General features: G+C 40.7%; 1 protein-coding gene across 2 annotated transcripts in view; it reads left to right on the top strand.

Moving 5' to 3' along the window:
- Positions 1-25,120, top strand: part of LOC150086924 (F-BAR domain only protein 2) — a 726,598-nt gene that overhangs the window by 84,179 nt on the left and 617,299 nt on the right. For both annotated transcript variants that reach the window (XM_090372823.1, XM_090372824.1), the window contains exon 7: positions 5,991-6,015. In XM_090372823.1, coding sequence (XP_090228949.1) covers positions 5,991-6,015 — 25 coding nt within the window. The remainder of the gene's footprint in view (positions 1-5,990; positions 6,016-25,120) is intronic.

Raw genomic sequence — 25,120 nt, forward strand, 5'->3', positions numbered from 1 at the left:
GGATGGGATCTATTCAATTATATTAAGGGAGTCAGCATAGGAGGTAACAAACCCTTAGTCCTAATTATGAGAGCATCTTTGAATTTAGGGGCAATCTCTATTGACTGGAGATGTGCGAATGTGTCCCTATTTCACAAAGATGGATCAAAAGGTGACGAGTAATTACAGACCTGTTAACTTAACTTCTATTCCAGGGAAAATATTGGAGTCACTGGTTAAAGAAGTAATGCAGTACCTTCTAAATAGGAAAACAATTATACTTCAGTTACAGCATGGATTTGTTAATGAGCAGTCTTGTACAACCAATCTGATTGGATACTATGATCTAGTAACAAAGGAACTGGATGAAAAAAATAATTTCAATATCGTATACTTGGGTTTCAGGAAATCTTTTGATACTGTTGCACAGAAAAGATTGTGTACAAATTTGGGCAGTGTGGCATAATATTGATGCAGGTATGGCAGGCTTAATGTCTAATTTTGCAGACTATACAACAGTGCCAACCTTTGTATAGTCTGCAAAACAATTAACCAGCAGTTGGTTGATTCTTGGTGGTTAATAACAATAATCAGGATAATCATCATCATCAGCCATTTTCAATCCACTGCAGGATGAAGGCCTCTCCAGCAACTTTCCAGTTCCTTCTGTTTTGAGCACTGGCCATCCATTTACTACTCAAAAACTCATGAATTTCATCTATCCATCTCCGCCTTTGTCTTCCAGGTTTTCTTCTAGCTCCTCTTGGGTACCATTCTGTTATTTTCTTAGTCCATCTGTCATCATGTCTTCGAGCTATGTGTCCTGCCCAAGACCATTTTCGTTCTTTAGTTTTGATAAGAATGTCCTTTACTTGAGTTTGCTGCCTAATCCATGTGTTTCTCTTCTTATCTAACAGTCTGATTCCCAATATAATTTGTTCCATTCTTCGCTGTGTAGTTCTTAGCTTCTCTTCCATTCTTTTGGTGAGTGCCCAAGTTTCACTTCCATAAGTCATGGTGGGGAGTATACATTGATTCATTATTTTACGTTTCAGACAAACTGGGATATTGCTCTTCAGTATGTGACTATATTTCCTGAATGCTATCCATCCAAAATTTATTCTTCTCTTGACTTCCTGCCATTTATCATTATTACAGCTAATAACTTGTCCCAGATAAGTATATGACTCCACCTTTTCAATTACTGCTCCTTCAATCACTATTTCCCTTTCCGTGGCATACTTGTTCATCATTACTTTTGTTTTAGCCATATTCATCTTTAGTCCAAAATCCTTACTAACTGTGCATAACTGATTAAGATTTTCCTCTAATTCTTTGGGATCGTGGCTTATGACCACAATGTCATCTGCAAATCGTAAATGGTTTAGGTACTCTCTGTTCACATTGACTCCTTTCTGCGACCAGTCTAATCTTCTGAAAGCTTCCTCAAGGGCAGCAGTAAACAGCTTTGGAGATATTGTGTCTCCTTGTCGAACTCCTTTCTCGATTTTAAATTTGCTACTGTCTTTGTCTAGTCTAATAAAGGATGTAGCACTCTCATATATTTTCTTCAAAATCATAATATATGGAGTATCTATGCCTTGTCTTTCCAGTGCCCGAAACATTGCCTTATGCTGTATGGAGTCAAATGCCTTTTCATAATCCACGAATGCCAGGCATAATGGTGTTTTATATTCATTTGCTTTCTCCATTAGCTGTGATATTACGTGAAGGTGATCCATAGTTGAGAATCCTGTCCTAAAGCCAGCTTGCTCTTTCGGTTGATTCTCATCAAGTATTCTTTCTAATCTGTTAGTAATGACCCTTGTGAACAACTTGTAGATATGGGATAACAAGCTAATTGGTCTATAATTTGCAATTTCTGATTTATCTCCTTTCTTATGCAGCAAAACTATGATTGCATTATTCCACTGCATAGGCATCACACCTTTTATAATGCACTTTGTGAAGAGCCTTGCCAGTTTTTGTGTTATGTCTCTTCCTCCCAATTTTACCAACTCTACAGTAACTTCATCTTCCCTCGGGGCTTTCTGATTCTTCATTTTCTTCAATGCATGTTCTACCTCATCAGGAAGAATATTGGGTATGCCGTATGTGTTGCTACTTTGCAATCCATCTTCCCCACTGCTGGCATCATTCCCCTGCTCCTTGTATAATTCTCTATACTAGTCTGCTATTTGAGTTATGCCTTCTCTGCTGTTTATAAGTACACCATCGCTATTCTTCAGTTTCAGTATCATTTGTCTTTCTGTGTTCCTGCTCATGGCTGCTGATTTAAATCCTTTGTTTTCCCTTAATGCTTGTTCTACTTTTCTTGTGTTAAATCTTCTTATGTCCTCTCTGAGTCTCTTTCTAATGGCTTTGCATAACTCAGTATACTCGATTTTCTCCCTGTCAGTGTTTTTCTTGGTCGTCTTTGGTTCATCATGACAAGTGTTTCTTGACTAATTTTTTCTTCTTTGGATTTCTGTTTCCCTATAGGTTTCTTGGGCTTTATCACTTTCAGAAAGTTGTAATATTCCTCGTCGATATCTTGGTCCTGAGCAGTCTGCAGAAGCTCAAACTTGTTCGTAAGTTCCAGTACATACTGCTTTTTCTCCTCCTCTGTTATTTCAAAGACCTTTGTATTATTTACTCGAGTCAGTTTTTTCCTTTCCTTTCCTACATCTATATCAAGTGTACATCTTACCATTCTGTGATCACTTCCAACATTTACCTTATTCAGGACGGTAACATCATTCACAATATATCTTCTGTTAGTGAGGATGAAGTCGATTTCATTAGTTGTTAATCCATTTGGACTCTTCCATGTCCACTTTCTGTTCACCCTTTTCTTGAAAAAAGTGTTCATTACTGACATTCCTTGAGATTCTGCAAATTCCACAAGTCTTTCACCTCTTTTATTTCTTTCACCAATTCCAAAATTTCCTATAGTTCCTCTTTCTGCACTGTTTTGCCTTTTTCCAACCTTAGCATTGAAGTCCCCCATAATAATAGTGTAGTGGGTTTTCTGCTCATCTAGAAGACTCTCAATTTCAGTGTACATTTCTTCAACCTCTTCATCATCATGGCTCGATGTTGGTGCATAAATCATTATAATCTTTAGCTTGTACCTCTTAGAAATCTTGAGTATTAGTCTTGATACCCTTGGTGATGTACTTTTGAATTCCAAAATGTTGTTTTTAAAATCTTTATGGACCAGAAACCCAACTCCACCTTCACTCCTTTCACTGTTTCCATTGGTGTACAGCAGATTTCCACTTGATAAACTTATAAGTGATTCATTTCTTCTTCTTGTTTCAGCCAAACCGATGATATTCCAATTCACATTTTCTAATTCCTTTTCCAGCTCTAATATGCTGTCTTCACCGATGAGTGATCGTACGTTATAACAGGCCAAGTTCAATTTCCGTGCATGGCAGCCTGGTCGTACCCAGAGATTCTTAGCACCCTCTGCCTCCACTCTGATCCTCTCGCTGCCGTAAGAGGGAGAGTGAAAGCTGCTGGGGACTGAGGGCCATTTGTATTGTTGTGCTCTCATTGCTGGAGGGTTTGGTCTTTTCCTCTTCACGCTGACCAGGCGTCTTGAAGAGAACCACTCTACACGTTCGTTGCCACCTAAGTGACGTAACAGGGCTTACCATCGAGAAGGTGTGCATGAGTGGATTTTAGGGAAGCAGGCCAACCGGACTTCTCCTAAATCTTCTGTAATAGAGAGATATTGGATCCATCAGTGTTTTAGGCTGAGTGTCTGATAACACACAGGATACCTGTTCCCCTCTAAGCCCCAGGATAAGCTACCCCAGGATAAGCTACTGCACAAGTTCTGAAAAAAATTAGGCAATTGGGCTGAGAAATGGTAGTTGAAGTTTAACATTGACATACGCAAGGTACTGCATATGGATGGTAGTAATCCCATATTAACATACCAACTGTTTGGTATTTCACTCAGGGTAATGGAAAATGAAAAAAGACCTGGGAGTAATAGTGCAATCAGATATGAAGTTCTCTGAGCAACGCAGACAGGACAGCTCATGGGGCAGGTTTTGTCAGTGGTATACAGAAAATTTGCTTTTCAGAGATGAGGAAGTGATTATTCCATTGTACAAGGCAATGATTAGGCCTTATCTTGAATACTGCATACTGGTCTGGAGGACTCATTTTAGGGAGGATGTTGATCTGCTGGGTGGTCTCACTAAGAAAAGCTTTAGTTCTGCAAATTGCAGCATCTTGAGTAATTTTAGCAATTCTTGCTGAAATTACACACAAGGCCATAAATTGAAATTGAGGTTGGATGATTAGGAAAGCTTGCCTTCAGCTAGTAGGTGTTTTATTGTTGGAACAAAGATTTGTCTATTGTTGTGAAAGTGGGTAGTTTTGAATAAATTCAAGGAAGAGCTAGACAAATTATTGGAGGTCATGGACAGGTGATGTGTGAGGTTTTTTCTTTTTTTTTTGGTTACTGCTGCTTTATAATGTTACTTCCATGCATCATATGCCACTATTACTACTACTACTACTACTACTACTAGTAATAATAATTAATGGCATACGCTTAGTAATTTTGAAGGAGGCCTGAGAAAGTGTACATTGAGATGCCTTTGGGTTGCAGTAATACTAGTGTTTCACCAGTATATAAAGGTGGTCCTAAGAGTGAAGTGGTAATTGCAGACCAATTACTCTGACTTTAGTGGTGTGGGGAATCATGGGGTCATTGATAACGAATGCAATATAAGGACATTTAGATAGAAATGGAATTGTGATGGATGCACAACAAGGTTTTGTTAAGGGAAAATTATGTCTAACTTATCTGGTTAGCTATTTTGGCACAGTTATACTTGGATGTAAGAAATAATTTTGATATTGTGTTTTAGGATTTTAGCAAAGCATTTGACTCAGTCCTTCATAAGAGGTTAGTGTACAAATAAGATTTTAAGATGGATCACACAGTGGCTGCATTGCAGGAGGTAAATATTAAAGTAAGTTTACATAAGAATCAGATCTGGAACTTTGTTGTGTCTGATTTTCATAAATGATATCAGTGAAAGTATAATGGTCTAATGTCACAGTTTGCAGATGATACGAAGTTTGGGAGAGTGGTTAATGATTAGTTCTGAGCTGAATTCCTTCAATACAACTTTTCTTTTTCCTCATTTATTAATTCAACTTCAGTTTTCTCGAACAACCTTCCTTTGTACATATTTCCTGAAAATTACAATCTACATAAGTTCAAGTCTAATGTCAATAAAATCTTTCATCTTTTCAACCTTCAACCCATATACGGTGCTAAGTACTATAGGTTCTAATAACTTTCATGTTTGCGGTTTTCATAAAAAAAAAAAAAAAAACCACTCTTTAATTTTCATTCCTTTGCTCACAACATATGGTCGAAAAGCGTTATCAGCTTCAGGAAAGAAAATCTTTTTTCAAAATTTACGTTAAAACTTTTTAAAATTTATTTTTAATTGCGTTCACTTGATTTTTTAAATGTTTTCAATTTATTTTTTTTTCTGTAAAATCATTTTGCATTAATGTTATATTCATTTTAAATTCTGGAGATTATCATAAGTGTTCTACTTATCATACTGAGGTAAATTTCTCTTAATTTTTTTTTTATATAAGATTGTTATTTCTAAAAATATTTTTTATTTTATTATTCAAATAATGTCATAATTAAGAATAAATTTTTGAAATTTCCCATTTTCAACTATTTCTTGCTGTTTTTGAAAGAAAACCAGTTTGAATTCTGTATATGAACTGGGCCTAATGTCTTAATACTTTTTTGATGGACAATTGGGATCAGTGTTAAAAGAATAGGAAAATGCTTGCATATGACTAACAGTGCTATGAAATTTAAAATTATTTCTTTGAATAAAAATAAGTTGTTTAAACATTTTCTTATTCAAAAAGAATGTTCTGTGCTAATTAAAGTTGCTTCTCCTTAAATTATTGTGAATTGTTCATTATTATTATTATTTTTTTTTCTTTAGGCTGAAACAAAATGTAAAAAAGCATGTAAGTATATTCTTCTTCACTCACTAAAAAAGCCATTATTACTTTTAGCAAATTGCTTTAGCTGTTTCTGAAATCTCAGTGCTACATAAACAAAACATTGATCGCTACTCAAACTTTTTGTTGGTTCACACAATGGTAATGACTGTGAAACAGAAATATGTCACATCATAAAATCTGATGTGACATATTTCTGGTATAACATAAAATCTGACATATTATTTACACATGTTGGGCATAGCATCTTTCTGCATATAGCTTGATTTATTCTGCACATTACATCATGAGCCCTCTGAAAATGGTCTTACTGCTGTAACACATTAGTGGGAACATCAGCAGCAGTATAAATCGGATGTGGTAAATATGGTTCTAGACAAAAAGAAGACTCAGAATAAATACAATATTCAGTCAAAATTATTTCTGATGTTTGATTGTTTCTTTTACCCACTCAGCTAATTGCTTTTTATTTAAGGTGCATGTCACTACCCAGACCCAAGTCTGGGTAGTGACATACACTTTAAATAAAAAGCAATATATTTCTCCATTAATGCATTGCTTTTTATTCACAGTAATGTAATACTAAGACAACTCATAGTAATGTGCCTCCACAATAAAAGCACTAAGCAGCAATAATTTGTTTATAGACTGTTTCTCTGGTATGCATTCAATTAAAACCCGTTATAATTATACCTCAATCAGCACTGTTTCACATGACTTGGAAAAGTTTCGGTTCCAATTATCAGTGCCGTGTGGGTATTGCTGTACATGTGAAGGGAGGTTGTTACAAGAAACGGAAGTTTAAGGAAAAAATGAAGAAGAAAAGTTGGTTCTGTGTGTTTGAATTTGGACAATAAAAGGATGCTGGCTGATTGTGGCAGTACATGCTCAGTTAGTTAGTTAATTAGTTTTTTGGAGCATTAGCAACTAAGGCCATATTGCTCCGGGGATATGCGGTGGTCATTCCTTGACCTTTCCGCATCCTCCGTATTTGGTGGTGACGGCCTCGAACCCCGGTCTAATCAAGAAGCGTGTGCTACGCACTGCTGCTCCTTCCCACCTGGCTACGGAGGCGCCTTACATGCTCAGACTGATTTTATAAAAAGAGGAGGAATTGTAGAAGCGCTAATCAGAAGAATAGTGCTTGTGGAAGTATCTCTACAAAAGACATGCAGCAGAAACTGAAGGTCTGTGCCAGTGCAGAGACTAGGTAAGAGATGGGTAAGTAATTAACTTAGCTTCCCTCTTTAGAATAGTCTAGAAGCCTAAGAGAAATTGTGGCTTTGCCCCAGATGTGGGAACAATATTCCATTGTAAGGTGGATTTGAGATTTGTACATTTGTGGGTAGAAGGAATCTATTTTGTAGAGAGTACTCATTTGAACAAAGGTGGTGCAAAGACTTTTGCCAGTATCATCGAGGGTACCTTAACAGTTTAAGGTATTTAGAGGGGGAAAGGATAATTTAGATCCACTTTTACCTGATTATATGGGTCAAAGTAATGCTTGCACTCACCTCACGAATTATTTTTTGTGGCCACAACAGCTGATGTTGGTAAGATGTTCTGTGGCTGGCAACATTTCAGATGTGGGGGAAGGTAAAGCTTGGGAAACAAAACTAAGTAACTTTAATGGGTTTGTCAGTGTTACTTAGTCATAACTGTGTCTACAGTAATGTCAGGAGTGATGTGAATAAAATGGCCGAATTTGAACTCTTGTTTAAGACAACTAATGCTGACATAATAGGTGTAGCAGAAACATGGTGCCACCTAGAAATTGGGTGGTATGACAAGTTCCACTACTGTATGTATAATGTATTTAGGGAAGATAGAAATGATGGTGTGGTCATGCTTCTTATCAAAAGCAGCCTGAGCACTAAAAGAGCTTTCACTGAGTCTGAAGCTATATCTGCCATCATAGAATCTGTGTGGTGTTAGTTGAAAGCAAAGGTATGATGAGAGTCTCCACATACAGATGGAATGGGTAAGCAAGCAAGCAAGCATAAATGTGTTATTGTGGGTGACTTCAATCTGCCACAGATTGATTGGAATAAGTGGGATGGAAACTCACCATGGGAAAATTTTTTTAAAATAAACTAGGTGATTATTATTTGTACCAGCATGTTAGAGAAAATGCTAGGGGTAAGAATATTCTTGACCTCATTACTAATGAATCAAATGACATCACAGGTCTTGAAATACAGGAACCATTGTCAGGTAGCGATCAGGAAATTGTCAGTTGGAAGATGAAGAAAGATTTTTCAGTAGTTAAAGATAAAGGCAAAAACTTCAGAAGAGAGGACTTTGACAGTTTTATGGTATCTATTAATTGGGCAGATTGCAGACCAATCTGCCCAATTAATAGATTGAGGGCAAATACATTTGAATTATGAATACTTTTAAAGTAAAAATCACAGAAGCCATGAATGCATACATACCATTAAGAAAGTATTGCAAGAAGAGGATGCTGAAATGGATGATTATGGAGCTGGCTGGTCAAATAGAGCAAGTTGTATGATGGCACAGGGAATTTCCCCATCTCGCTGGTCAAATAGAGCAAGTAAGTGTAATTTTTTTTAGGGTCAAGCGGCACCAGGGGTTTCCCCCATCTCTGCATAGTTTACGTTGTGGTGTATTACAGTACACTGTAAATGCCAGAGATTTAAAAGTGTATGGATCTTGGATCGTGTACCATTGTTCTTCTGGCCATTTAGCCGCTGGACCCCTGTTGGGATCCAACGTTGCCCCACTTATGCCCTGTGGAGGCAGACCAGGAACTCAGTAGACTTAGCTTACTCTGGCAGGTCCTGCCACTTAGTTTCCTGAGATTTCGGCGGCTAGGACCGAAAAAAAAAAAAAAAAAAAACAACTTTGTGGGTGGCATATTCCCAATGGTCATCAAGAAAATAAAATAAAGTGATTTTTATTATTTGGGGGTATTATTGCTTTAATTTTTTAGGCTGAATGCTGGGCGTATGGCGGTTTTGATGTGTGGGACTTTCACTAGCGTGGAGATAGAGGGGGAGGCAGAAGACTGGGGGGGAAAGGTAGAAGTATGGAGCCAATAGAGAAGGCAGCCCCAGTTTCAGTGGGGCATGCCCATGCCCCACCAGAGAGGAAACAGGGGATGGTGAGAAGGGGGGCCGTATGGCCATGCCCTCTTCCCGGGGAGTTAGGAATTATAGGTGAAGGAGGCTAGAGTGCCCTCTTCAGGTCTCCAATATGGCCTTTGTCTCATGTCTGTTTCTCTTCATTGTCACTTATGGGGCAAGTCCTATCCTCGTGTTCCTTTTTCTTTGGTTCAGCATCCTTCTTTGATTGTGTGATAGATAGCTTTTTTTTTATTTATTTTTAAAATTTTTTTTTTACTTCCCTATCAGGTGGGTTCTGTTATCTTAAACGGGTGGCGTTTCGTTCTCAACTTTGGGTGGCATATTCCAATGGTCATCAATCATTGGTTGATATCCCCGTCCTTAGTTTCTCTTATTCCTTGGTGTCCATATTTGGTTTCATTACTCCTGTTGGCCTTGGTGGATGGCTATTTGTAGTTTTCTTCTGGAGAAGACGTCCTGGGCAAAGCAACTAAAGGCCGCAAATTCTTCTGGTGTATCCAGGAGATGGTGTTCCTGGGTGTTAGGGATGTATTTAATTCTTGTGATCATTTGACCTCTCATGTCTTCGTATATTTCACACTGATGCATAACGTGATGCCATGTTTCTAGTTCGCCGCAGAGACAGTGTGATTCTTCCATTATGTCCAAGGCATTTAATTTGGCCTTGAAAGGCCCGTGGCCTGTGAGTAGAAAAGTAGTGTTTAGGCCTGGGTACAGCCATGCGGGAGCCTTGGGATACAGCTTGGTTACTTGGGGAATAAATTTTTTTGTTATCGCTCCTTTTTCCACGTCTATCCATCTTCTCTGCCAAATTTGTACGAGGTGGTCCACTATTTTTTGTTTCTCGTTTTTCCTGTTATTGGTGATGTCAATGGTAAGACCGTTGTGGGTGGTTTGGGTTCCTTTGGCTAGTAGATACATAAGTCCGCAGCGGGTTACCTCTAAATCCAAGGGTAGGGCACTCGTACTAACTGTACAAAGACCTGTAGGGCAATCGTACTAACCGTGTTACATGCTCTTGTTATTATTAATAATATGTTGCGTTGGATCGTGTCCAGTATCCTTTTATTCACTGCTGTTCCTGTTTTCTGGTACCATATGGGAGATCCATATGTTATTATCGGGATGAAGATGGCTTTATAATACAGGGACAGGGTTCTCCTGTTTTACCCCCAGTCCCTGCGTGTAACTCTGGCAACGAGCACTGTGTATATCCGCAGCTTCTCATTTAGATAGATTAGGTGTGGTTTAAATGATAAGTTCTGATTGATGATCAGTCCCAGATATTTGATTTGCATTGACAGTTTGATTGTTTGTCCTGTCAGCTTGATTTGTGGTGGTCTTCTAAGGTTTAACCTCCCTCTGAGTAGTACTGAGTCCATCTTCATTGGCGAGATTGTTAAGGTGTATAGTTTTGCCCAGTCCTGCAAGCATTTCAAGGTTCTGTCTGGAATCCGCTGTGACCGTCAGGACGAGGTTGTCCGCAAAGGCCTGGGCCTCCACCTCCCCCAGGTCCATGGTGAGGAACTCGTCAAACACTATGTTCCACAGGAGCGGCCCCAGGACAGATCCCTGAGGGCAGCCCCTGCGGACCGGCCAGGTCAACTTCTTGTAGGGCGTTATTACTTGGACGTTTCTGTCCGAGAGATAAGTTTTGATGCTCCTGTACAAATTGCTTGGTGTTCTCGCTGCCCTCAGCCTGCAAAGGATGCTCGGTCACCAGAGGGGTCGACGGCTATGACCAGGAAATATTTCTTGGTACACTGCATCGCTTTGGTGATTAGGCCTTGGATGGCATCTATGGTTGAAGATCCCGATTTGAAGGTTTGCCTCATTATAGTGGTTGTGGATCCTTTTATGTAATAATCTTTCGTAAAGCTTGCTGAGGCTATGGGTCTATATGAATTGGGATTTTCCTGGTGTCTGTTTCGATTTTTGAGGATCAGTTTTAGATTGGCCGTCCTCCAGCTAGTGGGGAACTTGCCCTCTTTAATACAGGTGTTGTACAGCCAGAGCAGGAGGTCCGGCATAACCTCTGCTGCTTTCTTGACCATTTCCGGCTCGATGAGATCGGGGCCAGGGCACTTTTTGTTCCTGGTTTGTGATACCGCTTCTTGTAGTTCGTTGGCTGTGAAAGGGGGCTCTAGTTGTTGGGTCTCATATTCTTCGTTTGCTTGGCAGATGGCTTTCTGGTCCTCTGTTAGTATGCCTGGTGGGTCTTGGATTAGATTGCTGAGTATGTTCTTTATTGAGTCCTGCCATGTTGCAGTGTGTTTCTTGCGCTGTCTTTGTTGCGGTCATCACTTTGCCTCTGGGGAGTTTGTTTGTGGTGATTCTATACACCACTCCCCAGGGTTCAGTATTTCCCGTTACTTGGACAAGTCGTTTCCAGGATGTTTTCTTGTTTTTTCTTAATAGTTTCTGTATAAAAGTTTCGGATCTGTCTATATTGTTGTCTCAGTTCCGCAACTTCCGCCTGGGGCCATGTTCTTCGTGCCTTTTGATACTGCTTTCTTTTATCCTGTACTTGTCTTCTTATTCTTTGCAGCTCCGGGGTCCACCATGGCATAGCTCTCGTCATCGGAGTTTTCCTTTTCATGGATGCTTACGCTGCATTGGTAATTATGCAGGTTATATCTTGTGTGAACTGGCGAACTGGCTGGGGTCTATCCTTTCGCCTTCGGTCTCCCGTCTGTCCAAGTCCTCTATGTACTGTCTCCCTTGGGTGGATAAGAAATTGCAGTAGGCGTCCCAATTTGCTTTCCTGATTGCAAATCTGTTTGACAGGTATTTTGTGGCGACTGTTCTAGCCTGATTCCTTTGTATGCTGTAAGTGATCGTTCGGTGGTCAGACGTAGTCCACGCGCTTTGTACAGTCCAGTCGGTTACGTTTGTATCTATATTTCTGGATGTTAAAGTTATGTCGATTGTTTCTTCCCATAGCATGTTACAATAAGTTGGAGGCAGAACGGCTGGTTTATCACTGTAAATATTGAATTTGCTAAGTCTTCTAGTTTCTGTCCGTTTGAGGTTCCCCTGTGGTCCGGTGCGGCACTGCCAGACAGGTGATCGGCAGTTAACATCCGCTCCAATCAATATGCCCTGCCAGGGTTGTCTGTACTGATTGTAGATATGTTGTGGCAAAGTTGATTTCTACTCCAGGCCTACAGTAGAGGGCTATTATGTAGTAGCTGCCTATGGAGCATATTATATGGGCACAGGCTGCCCAGGGCGTGCAAAGTTGTGGTATCTTTGTAACCGTCATCTCTGGATTTCTTACTAGTAATGCTGCCCAGGGGGTGTCTTCGTTGATTTGAACAATTTTATAATTGAGCGGGTATCCCCTTACTTGTTTCTGATTGGTATATGGTTCTAGGACTATGATAATGTCGGCATTATCCTCATCTGCTTGGAGTTGTACCTGCTCAACAACCGCTCGAGCTTGGTGGGCGTTTAGTTGGTGTATCTTTAGTCTGCCGCAATTGTATTTTTTATGTTGTATTCCCTTAATCGATTCTTTGTTGGTAGGTGCCTTTTACCTTGAGGTAGGTGGGTGGGACAGTTTGAGTCTCGGATGGAGTGGTTGTGATCCATTCTGAGGCTTTTGCAATTGGTGCAGATGGGTTCCTTAGTTTTGTTGGGACAGTTCTTAAAATCATGTCCCCTCTCTGAGTAGTGGCCGAGGTTGGTTCCTTTTGGGCACAGGTGTGAGTGGTGTGGCCATATTTGCAACATCTAAAGCACGTCGGTATGGCCACATGCTCTCCAAAACAGAGGCAGCTCCACTCTACAGAAATCATGCTTTGGTTTTTTAGAACCTGCCAGGTGGGCGGAGTCAGCTCAACTGTCCAGTTATATCCTCCATTTGTTTTGGACTGGGTTCTGTATTTTGGGGTCAGCAGTGCCGCCCCTTCTTGATTCGGTAGGTGGTTTTTTAGGATTCTTCTATATATTTCTTCCGTGAGTTGTTTGTGGTTGTAGATTTTGGTCCACATTGAAAATAACTATTGATGGGCCTTTCTTTTTTGGGGTCTCTGCCATGAGTCCCAGGGCATTTAGCTTGGAGTTTGTTATTATCCCCTCGGCTTCCTCCTTGCTTTCCATCTCAATTACGATACCAGAACTTCTTGTTTTCTGGATAGACTTTATCTTAGTGTCTTCGAAGTCCTCTTTGAGATTGTTTATGACTTTTTGCTTTATTTGTTCACTGGAGGGTCTCTTTTCTCTGGTGGGTCTCAGTATGACGATGTTCGGGGTTTTCAGTAATACTTTCTTTTGTTGGATTTCCACTTTGTTTGTTTTCTCTGTCTCGTTTGGTATATTCCTCAGTGCTTGGGCATATGTAGGGGCGCGCTGTGGCATTTTGTTTGCCCCACATTCCATATAGGTTTGTAGCCGTATAGCTATTCTCTCACTTTCTAAGTATGTATCATGGAGAATTGTCTCCATTTTGTGAAATATTGTCACAATTTGAGACCTCAGTCCAGAGGAGATCCTGTTAGGGTTCTCTTTGAATATATTTTCAAGGGCTGTTTTTAAAATGAATGTTTTCTCATAGACGGAGCCTTGTGGAAGAGTGTTGTTCAGGGGTGGTTCCTGTTGTTTGTTTCCCTTTGAGATGCTGTGGGGTCGGGCTGCTCTCTAGACTCGGTCTGGGAGCGGGTCACTCGCTTGTAATTTTTTCGCTTGGCTTGAGAGGCCCCTGATCGGGTTTCCTCCATATCTTCTGTCTCGTCAATAATGTCGAGGTGGTCACTTTGTGACTGCATCAAGGATTCCATAATTTTTTCTGTTTTACCTTCCATTTAGCGAATTCCGGATAACCGGGACAGTTCGGTTTATCGGGCGTATGTTGGGATGATCTGGTAGGGCACTGAAAATGCTGTCGGACGATGTCCTCCACAAATCTGTGGTTGAATTTGGAGGCACACAGGTGGTTATTGAAGTTTTGTGCTCACTGGGGGGGGAGAAACAGCCTAGTGTGAAAATGCTCCCAGAAGAGCAGGATCACTTCCCATAGGGGCTTCCTGGGGTGCTGGAGGCGATGGTGTCATTAGTGATTCCGTGGGATGCATAGGTAAGGAGTTCACAGTCAGCCAGCCAAAGTTTATGGCAAGAGGGGGGGGAGTCACTGAATTCATTGCTTCTGGTTTAATATACACATACAGCAGTTAATACACACATAATATAACATACAGCAGTTATCAGAACAGTTTGGTGGAGCAAACTTTCTGCTTGGTTTTAACACAGTTTGGGAACCTCCCCAGTCAAGTGCAAACTACTGACGTGGCCACTGATTTATATCAGTGCCTCTCTATGGCCTTGCTGCCAGCCACATGGTGACCATTGTAGGTCTGACAACAAAGGACACAGATAACCAAGTGGAACATTGTTTGTTGATGTAGGTTACCTCAGGAAGGAAAAGTTTAGTAGTTGCACCAGTTGTGGAGTTATTCCAGCGGGTTTGCCATAAGTTTATCAATTCTAGCCACACACGTTTATGTTCCTGTTTGATGGCCGTATCGGAACGGGTTTGAATAGTGAGGAATTCAGCTTCCTTATTCTTCTTAATTGCATTAGAGAGTCCGATAAAAGCGACGTGGAGGTCCAAAGGGAGGCGGCCTGTTAGTAGCTCTAGGGCAGCAGTTGATGTCGTTCTACATGCGGGGGTCATTTGTAGTAGCATAAGTCGTTGAATTTGCTGAATTTTACGTTGAGCATGCACTAGTCATTCGGTGGTACCAAACTGCAGCTCCATATGTGACAATTGGTATAAATACTGCTGAGTATAAAAGGCGTTGAGTTGGTCCTTTAAGACCCCAGTCCTTGTGGGTAAAACGTGCTAACACAGTGATGTAATTTTTTATCTTTTCTTTGATAGCTTGGATATGGGGGATGAAAGTTCTCCTGTCGTCCAAAATTACTCCCAGGTACTTCACCGATCAGTAGTTTTTCAGTGGGCGGCCATTAAAACGTATGGTAGGAGGTCTGGAGAAGTCCAGTTTGCCTTTTAATAGGAGGGTTTTGCTCTTCTCAGTGGAGACTGAGAGTTTATTTTCAGTGGCCCATACGGACAGAGCAGAGAGAACAACCGTGGCCTGGGTTTCTGTGGTGGCGCGGGTGGGCCCCTCAATGATGATAACCATGTCGTCGGCATAAGAAAGCTGAGTAGTGTGTGGGTAGTCCCTCAGGAGCCAGTCGTCGAGTATCATATTCCAGACAGCTGGCCCCAGGATGGAGCCCTGGGGACAGCCTTGGGTTAGATGTCGGGTGATGCAGTGATATTTTGTTTTGATGCTGACCTTGCGGTTAGAGAAGTAGCTTTTGAGGCAGTGGTAGAAATTCCAAGTACAGTTAGAGACTCTGGCCCTCTGAAGAACGCCTGGCCACCACACTGTGTCAAAAGCTCCTTTGAAGTCAATGAAGATTGCCAGTACATAAGTTGCATCCGACTGTTCTGCAACTTTGAGGGTTTTAGATAGAGCATCAATTGTGGAGCACCCTTGTTTGAATCCAAATTGAAGCGAGGATGCCAAACCACTGGCTTCATATCGGGGTTGGAAGTGGGAGAGCAACAGTCTCTCAAAAACCTTGCCAAGAATGGGAAGCAGCGCAATCGGGTGATATGCCTTGGAGGTACCTGTGGGATCCTTAGGTAAGAGCCTCAGGTTAGCATGCTTCCAACGTGATGGAAAGTTACCCTCATTCAGGCAGGTGTTCAAGAGCTGAAGAAGTATCATTGGAGCTATGGCCCAGAGACGTTGCACAGTCTCGCCTTCAATAAAATCCAGACCAGGAGCTTTACCTTTTTTGATTTTTTTAATTGCTGCATCGACTTCCTCTGTGATTGGTTCCTCCATAATGTCTGGCTGGAAGCTGGAGCAGTAAAAGATAGCAAGGGATAGTTATAGAGCAACAAAAAGTACTGAAGCTTGCAACAGGTACACATTGATCTGTAATAGTAATTGCACCGACGAGCTGTTGCCAGGTAGCACATTATACAAGTAATGTAGGTGTTAGTGTAATAGTACAACATCTCTTCTTGGCCTTTTGGCTGAGATCAGAGTGTAATAGTACAACAGATAAGGTTAGGAAGGCCAATGCTGCATATGAGAAAGCACTGGCTATGAGAGAGCAAAGAATGAATGTTGATGAGAATTTTTTTGTATAATTGAATACAATGAAGAAGAAAGCAAATCAGATCTTATCCTTGTGCACTGGGTGTGGGAAAGTCTTAGATAACCCAGCTGATGTTGTGGATGGCCGTATCGGTACGGGATTCATTACATCATGAATGATCCTTCGTGATGTAATTACAGAAGGCTGTTTATTAGAAAAACTTTTGAGCATAAAAGCAAGTAAAGCTCCTGAAGTTGATGGAATGTACCGGTAATTTTGAGGGAGACTGCCTGGGAGTGTATTAAACAATTGAGGTTAATTGTGAACGCATCTTTGGACTCAGGGAAAAAAGATTCCTTTGGATTGGGGAAGTGCCAACGTTATCGCCAGTAAATAAAGGCTTAAAGTGAAGTTGGTAACTATAGAGCAGTTTGACTGACTTTAGTGGTAAGGAAAATCTTAGAGGCAATGATTAAGAGTACAAACCAGGGACATTTAGATAGATATGGCATTCTGAAGAACACACAACATAGTTTTCTTAAGAGCAATAAAAGGGAAAATCATGTTTAACTAACTTAGGTTATTTTGATACAGTTACTCATGAGCTGGATATAGTGAACAATTTCAACATGTTTATTTGGATTTTAGTAAAGCATTTGACTTGGTCCCTCATGAGAGGTTACTCTATAAGACTGGAACAGGTTGGGGTTACTGGAAAGATTCTAAGATGGATTGCTGGGTGGCAGCAGAGCAGAAGGCATAGGGTTGTGATTAATAGATATTCTTCAGATTGGTGTAATGTCCCAGGGGTGGGTCCCCTAAGGATTGGTTCTTGGACCACTGTTGTTTATCATTTTCATAATGACGTCAATGAAGGGATAGAAGGAGTGATGTCAAAATTTGCAGATGTCGTTAAGATTGATAGATTCATTAATGATCAGTGCCAAGCTGCACTCCTTCAGGTTGACTTGAACAGACTTCAGAAATGGTCAGAGAAGTGGCACCTATGTTTTAAGGCAGCAAAGTGCAAGGTCTTACATTTGGAGAATAGCAACCTCAAAATAAATTACACACTTAGTAGGATTTAAATAAAAACAATGGAGGAAGAAAGGGATCTGGGAGTTACGACACAGATGTCACGTTTGCTGAGCAGTGTAAGATTGTTTAGATTAGATTGTAGGAAGTTTTCTTTTAGCCAGCGAGTCATTGAATGCTGAAACAAGTTGCCCTTGCAGATATTGAGGCTGACAGTGTGAATAAATTCAAAGATCAACTGGATGGTTACCTATGTCAGGAGGTAAGCATATAATTTGTATTTGCTTATGTACTTCTTTTTTTTTATGCCAGTGCAGCAAACTCCTGTAGCTTTCTTGTACTATATGTTGAATACTATTAATATTACAGAGAGTAGCTGTTTAGAAGAAAAGTAACACCAAGAGCAAAAGAGAAAACAGTTCCTTAGATGCAAAGGAAGCAATATTTGCAATGTGCTTATACCAAGAGAGATTAGAAGTCAGGAAAATCCCCACTAGAAATATAGACTGTAATAGGTGCATTATGTCCTTAATAGCTGTTGCATCAATAAATCCAACAAACAACAACCACTAGAAATATGTGATCTTTTCTAGAAATTTGAGTGTCATCGACAAAAGGCACAGGAGCAGTAGAATATTTTTGCAGGATATAAGACAGGACTGAGTTTTAGGACTGAAATTAATTTAGTTATATTTTCCTCTCTGGTGAATTACCTGGAAATCATTTAAACAATTGGTAGTAGATATTTGAAAAGTTGAAGCTGTTTGTGCTGGCCAAGAATTCCCAAACTGGAAGGTGGAATGCAATTTGCTATCATTAGCAGAACTGTGGATAAGATTTCCAGTCAGTAGAAGATGGTTATTAATATACCTTGCACAAGCTTTGCTGCATGTGCACAAATCAAGTCACCTAGGTTCTCCTCCCCCCTCATATCATCTTGGATTACTGCCAGCCAGATGTGGATGTCACCTTTTATATTCACTATCTTCAAACTGCTTTGGTGCATCTACCAAGTCAGAGAATACTGGTGGCAGTGGATACCAATTGCTGTTCCAGACACTGGCACAGCCTAACTGAAGACTACTCAAGTACTCACAATAGCTAAATTTTGGAGGACTTCCTTGTTAATGCCATTTGTGGTTCTAAACAGACCTTATCTGCCTATTTTTAGCTCTACCATGTGGGAATCTACCATTGATGTGACAATAGCAACTGCCTCCATAGCACCTAAAGTAACAAATTGGTGTGTCCATGAAGTATGGACTACGTCAGACCATAGAGAAATAACTTTGACCTTGTATGTTGACTGGAGGCATTCCCTCCATTCTTTGACATTACAAGGTATAACATCAAAAAAGCCAACTGGAATACATTCCAGCAGACCTTAAGCTCAAAAATGAATAGCATCCAACCTGAACTGCAACAGAACTATGATGGGCATCTATGAGAGAGTTTGAAGAGTAGGGTAGATGAACTTGAAGGAATTAAAATGGGGGAACCATCAAACAACTCTCAATGCCAGAGTTCACTCTTGTGCATCAGGCAACACAGTGGCAATCTCTAAGGCAGAATGCACTGGGCCCACAGTAGCTAGTTATTGTTAGTATCCTAATTGTCAGGGAGATGGGAAATATATTGTTCAAAAAGGATAGGTGGAATAGAATCAGGGTATGGCTGCCAGTGACAAAAATTGATGACATTGTAGAGCAGATGTCATCTTTGAAGGGAACAAAGGGTGATATTGTTGTACACATTGGAACTAATGACATTAAGAGTAGTAGATCTGCAGCTTTACTTAGCAAGCAAAGGTCAATGTTGAAAAAAAGTTGCGAGTTAGGGTTAAATTTGAAAGTGCCTGCAATTCTGCCCAGACATGATAGGAGGGAGTATATGATGAGAGCCTTGTCAATCAGTTCGGCTCTGGAGAGATTGTGCAAGGCTTATGGTGTAGAAATTTTCTCAGCATGGTCTGTGCTTGTTAACAGGACCGATTGCTTCTACTGGGATGGGATATACTCAAATAGAAGGATGCAGGAATATGCTGATACTGTTGAGGCAGTGTTAGGCAAGTCAGAAAACTGCTAGCATGGGGGAATACACAGACTAATAGATTAACAATAGCCGCAGGCAGAGGTAAAAGTGATTCTGGCACTGCTTCTTTTGGAATAAGTAGCAACCTGGAAAACAAGGTACTAGGGATTTCAAGGACTGATGGGAGCAATCATGGAACAAGTAAATACATGGGCTGTGTTAGTGTATCTAAGAGTAAGAACAGTCACATGTATACTTGCATGTACACCAATGCTATAGTAAATATTTGAAGTGCTTGTAAAGACATCAAAGGTGGATATCGTTGGGATATCAGAGATGTGGTGTCACCCAGATATAAAGAATGTAGAAATGGAATTTGGGGAGTACTATGTTGTCAGAAAGGATAGACATGATAGAAATTGAGGAAAGGTTATTATTATTAATATCAGTTTATTTCCAAAGAAATGTCCCTTTATTAGTTATCCAGCTAGAGGACACAGATTACATGATAATATTGAATAAATATTGGTGTACTATTTACAATTTATGTACAGAGTACTCAAATAAGTTAATACAATACATGGCCTAACAGCAGCATCTGATTACATAAATACAACATAAGTTCATAATCGTAGATACATAAATACAACTATATCTGCGTAATGTAGCATCACTGAAAATTATATCATGTAGAGTGAGACGAGGGCATACCTATCTGCTAGAGAGGAAGATCTGTAGGTTTTGTCCTTACACAGCTTCTGAAAGTCAATGGATAACCTATTACAGTCCATTCCGGTTATTTGGGACACATCGGGACTAGTGCATTTTGGCCCGATTAAGCGGCTGCCCCAATTATCCGAAGTTTCACGTAAATAGTTAAAAATACAATGTACCCCCCCCCCCCTTTACAATTGGTTCACTGTACAATCAAATCACGTTACGACGAATTCAACATAGGAAAGTAACGTTCACTATACGATGTGCAGGAAGCGCTGGTCATTGTGATCATGTTTGTGAATTGAATTTTAATTTTATTAAACAGTGATTCTAATTAGCAAAAATAGGAGGAATATTATCCACTGGCTATGAAAGCAAAGATATATTAAGTACAAATTTACCCATTATTACCTTACCAATTAAAAAATTAGATACGTGAAAATCGGAAGAATATACATGGTAATCGGAATAATTAATACGTACAGTAATATGTACATAAGAACTAGTTGACATTTCTGTTCACTGACATTTGTGGGTGTATAAATTGTAAAGTGTGTTTAGGGTCTAACGGCACCAGGGGTTTCCCACATCTCCGTGTAGTCTACATTGTAGTGTGTTACAGAACACTGTAAAGGCCAGAGATTTAAAAGTGTATGGATATTGTTGGATGTAGTGTCGTGTACCGTTGTTCATCTGGCCATTTAGCCGCTGGACCCCTACTGAGGCCCAATGTTGCCCACACTTAGCCCCGTGGAGGCAAGCCAGGTACACCAGTATTTTTAAATAAGTACTCTGGCAGGTCCTGCCACCTAATTAAAAAAAAAGGTGCGCTAGAGGTTGGATCAAGCCAAAGGAGTTTTAAGTTATACAGTGTGGAATTAAGAATTTTGGGTGTAGGGCTAGGATAATTTTGACATGGGATGAACGCTAGTTGGAAAGCTAGAGTGGGAGGAGAGACTGAAGGCTGGGGGGATGAGAAACAGAAGTATAGGGTCGATAGAGTAGATGACCCCAAAATCAGTGAGGCAGGCCCATGCCCCATCAGAAGGAAAGATGGGGCGGCGGGGAGGAGACAAGGGAAACTTCATTTCCTCCCCGCCAGTACAGGGGAGTAACAGGGCCGTGCAAGGGAGCACAGGTTCAGGATCGCCACGTGGCATTGGCAGCAATGCTGCGTGAAGTCATAGATGGCAGAGTCCAGTCCGAGAAGGTCAAATTCGAGTTGTGCAATCCTGGGACAGACAGGTCCCGTCCAGGTGGTGAAGTCATTTCAGTAGCGAGCTGCATGAAGATATATTTGGTAGAGTCAATCCAAGAGGATCAAATCTGAGTAATGTCAATCCTGGACAGACAAGTGCCATCCAGATAGTGGAGTCATTTCAGTGGTGAGTCAACTTGGTGGGGGCAAAGCCGGAGCGGCAGTCATGGTAGATCGAGATTATATTAAGGCTGCATTGTAAAGGCACGATTATTGTGCAGGTTGAAAGTCTTCACGGGGATTGCAGTATGCTGAAGCAAGTAGTGGTCTTGACACATGGCTGATTAGGCCGTTTCATTGTCTGGTTGGGTCTGATTCTGAGGTTGTGGTAGGGTTTTCTGTCTCGTGAAGAGGCTCTGAGCAAAGTTAGAAAAGGCTGTATATGGTGGTCTTCAGGAGATGTTGCTCCTGGTCTCTCGGGATGAAATGAATTTGTGTGATGAGAGATCTGAGGTCATCATATAGTAGGCAGTCATGCATCAAGTGGTCCCAGGTTTCCTGGGCAGTTTGCTGCGAAATGCACCATGCCCTGTTAGGAGGTACGTGGTTAGAAGGCCCGGGGAGAACCAGGATGGTGATTTGGGATATACTTTGCATATGTCCGGTATAAATTTGCGGGTGATGGCCCCTTTGGTGGATTCAGACCATCTAGCTTGCCAGGTCTGTTGTAAGTAGGTTAGGAGTCTGCTTTTTTCACTGGAATAGGTGTTAGCAGGATCCGTGGTAAAATCAATAAAGGTGGTACACTTTCCTCTGCTGAGCTGATACAGCATCCCCACATGGGCCACCTGAAGGTCTAGGGGCAGTACACTGGTGAGGACCTATAGAGCGTGCGTGCTGGAGGTGCAACATGCTCTGTTTATCGTAAGGAGAATTGGCCGTTGAATGATGTTCAGCTTTCTTCGTCCTACCACAGTGGAGGCTTTGGTGAACCATATGCCAGAACCGTAGGTGATAGCCGGTATGAATATGGTTTATAGAGGAATGCTAGAGTGCATTTTTTGAGCCCCCAATCTCGGTGGGTCACCCTGGCAACCAGTGCAATGTAATTGTGGGTGGGGGTTAAAATTTAAAACAGTAAAAAGATAAGCAATCAATAACAAAGAACACGGCACACATAAATTGCAAGTAACACAATACGTGTAAGTGAGAATGGAGTAACGAGTTACAAAGCTTTAAAAATAGGAATGAAGAGAAGATCTGAAAATTAATTTTTTTATATGATTGAAGATTTCATAGAAGTGTAAACACATTTCACCATAATAATCCACAGAATTCCAGCTGTCGGTATTATCACAAATTCAGTAAGATCGAGTTTACTGTCCGTTTATGATAGATTTCACTAACAGAAAAGCCCAGTACACAGATGACTGCTTATTGTTTTACGGTTGTGACCCCCAGAATTTTGACCGAACCACGTGGTACTGTCGGAGACAATTGTAGGGTAATTTCCAGTGCTGCGGTCTCCTGCCCCGATTAAACGGCATGCTGTCCCAATTAAGCGAAGTAAACCCTGGCTATTTTCTTGATTGATTTCTGTTTTTTAAGATTTGCCCCAAATAAACTGGTGGCCCAAATAACTGGAATCCACTGTATATATTTTGATGGAATTAAATGGAAAAATATTGTCCAGGGAGGTCATGCTGCGCAGCTCAGATCTGTAAAGGAGTGTGCTGGTATGACTTCTATTACAGTCTGGCAAAGATATCCCAGATATCAGGTGAGTTTAATTTTTCATACAAAAAGCTGAGCGAAGATCACAAGGTTCCTGGAGATGATGTGATACTTCCAAGTATCATATTTAGATTAGAGAGCATGACAGATTTTGAGATTGTAGGTGGTAGGCATGCAATCTTATTTAGCCATTTTAAAATTCAGTATTCTAGGGATAGGAACCTGGTTCTGTAAGCTAGGGGTGCAGAGGACCATATAGTTGAGACATACAATGGAATTTGGGTTATGCAATGAAGAATATAGTTGATGATAAGATGCGGATTATGGAAGTTTGAGATCTCCTGTTTTACTGCCCATATAGCTACATATGTTTTTTTCCAAGTGGCATTAAAATGAGGGAAGAACATAAGGTCTTTTTCCCAGGTGAGGCCCAAATCCTTATGCTGGGTAACATTTTTAACTAGGGAGATCCCAATCATGATGTTCACATCATTTATATTTCTCTTTTTGGTGATAGTAAGCCGAGCAGTTTTTTCTTTGTTTATATAGATCCCAATCACATCAAGGTTAATTTTCAAGTTCTTGTAACTGTCGTTGGAGATCACTGTGGTAGACTGTAGAGACTGGGGCAGTTTTTAACAACAAGGAACTTTAAATAATTGGCACACGTGGTAAAGTTAGCATGATTTGTGAGGAAGGGTTCTAAAGATGCGGCAAAGAGGGTAACAGAGAGAACCCCCCCTTGGGGGATGGAGCCCTCTGGAGCAGATAATTCAATGGTGATGGTTATGATCTCTTATCCATAGGGTCCTGGACTATAGGAGCTTCTTAAGAAGATCTAATAGGTGGCTAGAGATTTTGAAGTAATCACCTAGTATGGTGTATAGTGCAGGAATGGACAGATTGACGAAAGCCTCCTTAATGTCGAGAAGTGCAACCTCAAGTTGCTCTTTGTTGTTGAATATATGTTCTATTTTGAAAAGTGTGTCCATGGATAGTGGATCGTCAGTGTAAAATACTATGGAGGGTTATGGCCAAACATATGGATGGGTGAGAACAGGGAGAACAGCTTTTCCCATGATTTTGAAAAAGGTTCATCCTACAGCGATTGGTCTGTAATTGTGGGCATTTTTGGATTCTACTTCTTTGGGGTGGGAGAGACGTGTTCCAAGTGATAGGGTAAGCTTCTGTTGTGAGGATGGAGTTGGATGCATCAAGTAGGAGGTTGATGATATATGTGTTACATAATTTAATCATAAAAACAGGGAACCTATCAGGGCCAGTGGTGGACTTGTTGGTAAGACTGTTGATAACTTCAATCAGTCATTCCTTTGAAATGGCTATTTTATCCAGTGTTATTTGGTTTTATGGTGGATTAAGCCGTATTAAGGGGATGGAGGCAGGCAGGGGCTTGGTTTCGAGTGACTTGGAAGATGTCGATCATCATGGGGAACTGTTAGTGTAGATTCTGTTCCTTGGTTTCATTCTATAGGAGATCCAGCCCTTATGTGCTTTTCTCTGTATGCGTAGGAAACATGCCTGATGTTTTAAAAATTTTTTTATAGAGCAGGTAGTGAGCTGGGTCTCGTGTCCTTTGCCATTTCTGGTATAGTTTCTGTTTCATGGTGAAGGCACATTTCACGTCACTGGCGAACCATTTTTTGTTCCTGGAAGACAGGCGGATAGATTTGGAAGCCCCTTCACTGGTGATGTCTTTTAACAAGTTAGCTAAATTGGTGAGCGTTCGATCAGGATGGCTAGCAACAATTTGGTTTGTCTGTAGATCTTAGCCTTTGTAGAATGACATGTGGTTTTATATCCTTTAACGAGAAGATCTTGAGTTGAGATTCTTTATGGTTACATTGGCCAAGTTGTTGGGGAAGCAAAGGTTTATGCAAGCAAAAGCAATTGGGAGATGATCTGATGTGAACCTAAAAATTGACGTGAGAATGAGACTGTCCAGATTATGGAATAAGAGGTCAAGATTTTGATGTTGTCTTGTAGGTCATTTATGGGTTAGTGAAAGGACTATAGATGAGAAGGAGCATACATAGCCACTTCATGTCTTGGGGAGGGGATTTTGAAGTCTCCTAAAATGAAGGTGGACATGTGAGGTATGTTATAATCCATGTAGTTAGCTCATCCCTTGTGTTGGGTTTATGATCTG

Source organism: Mastigoproctus giganteus, chromosome 4 (assembly GCF_048544385.1).
Source record: "Mastigoproctus giganteus isolate SK-2022 chromosome 4, ASM4854438v1, whole genome shotgun sequence".
NCBI classification, from domain to species: domain Eukaryota; kingdom Metazoa; phylum Arthropoda; class Arachnida; order Uropygi; family Thelyphonidae; genus Mastigoproctus; species Mastigoproctus giganteus.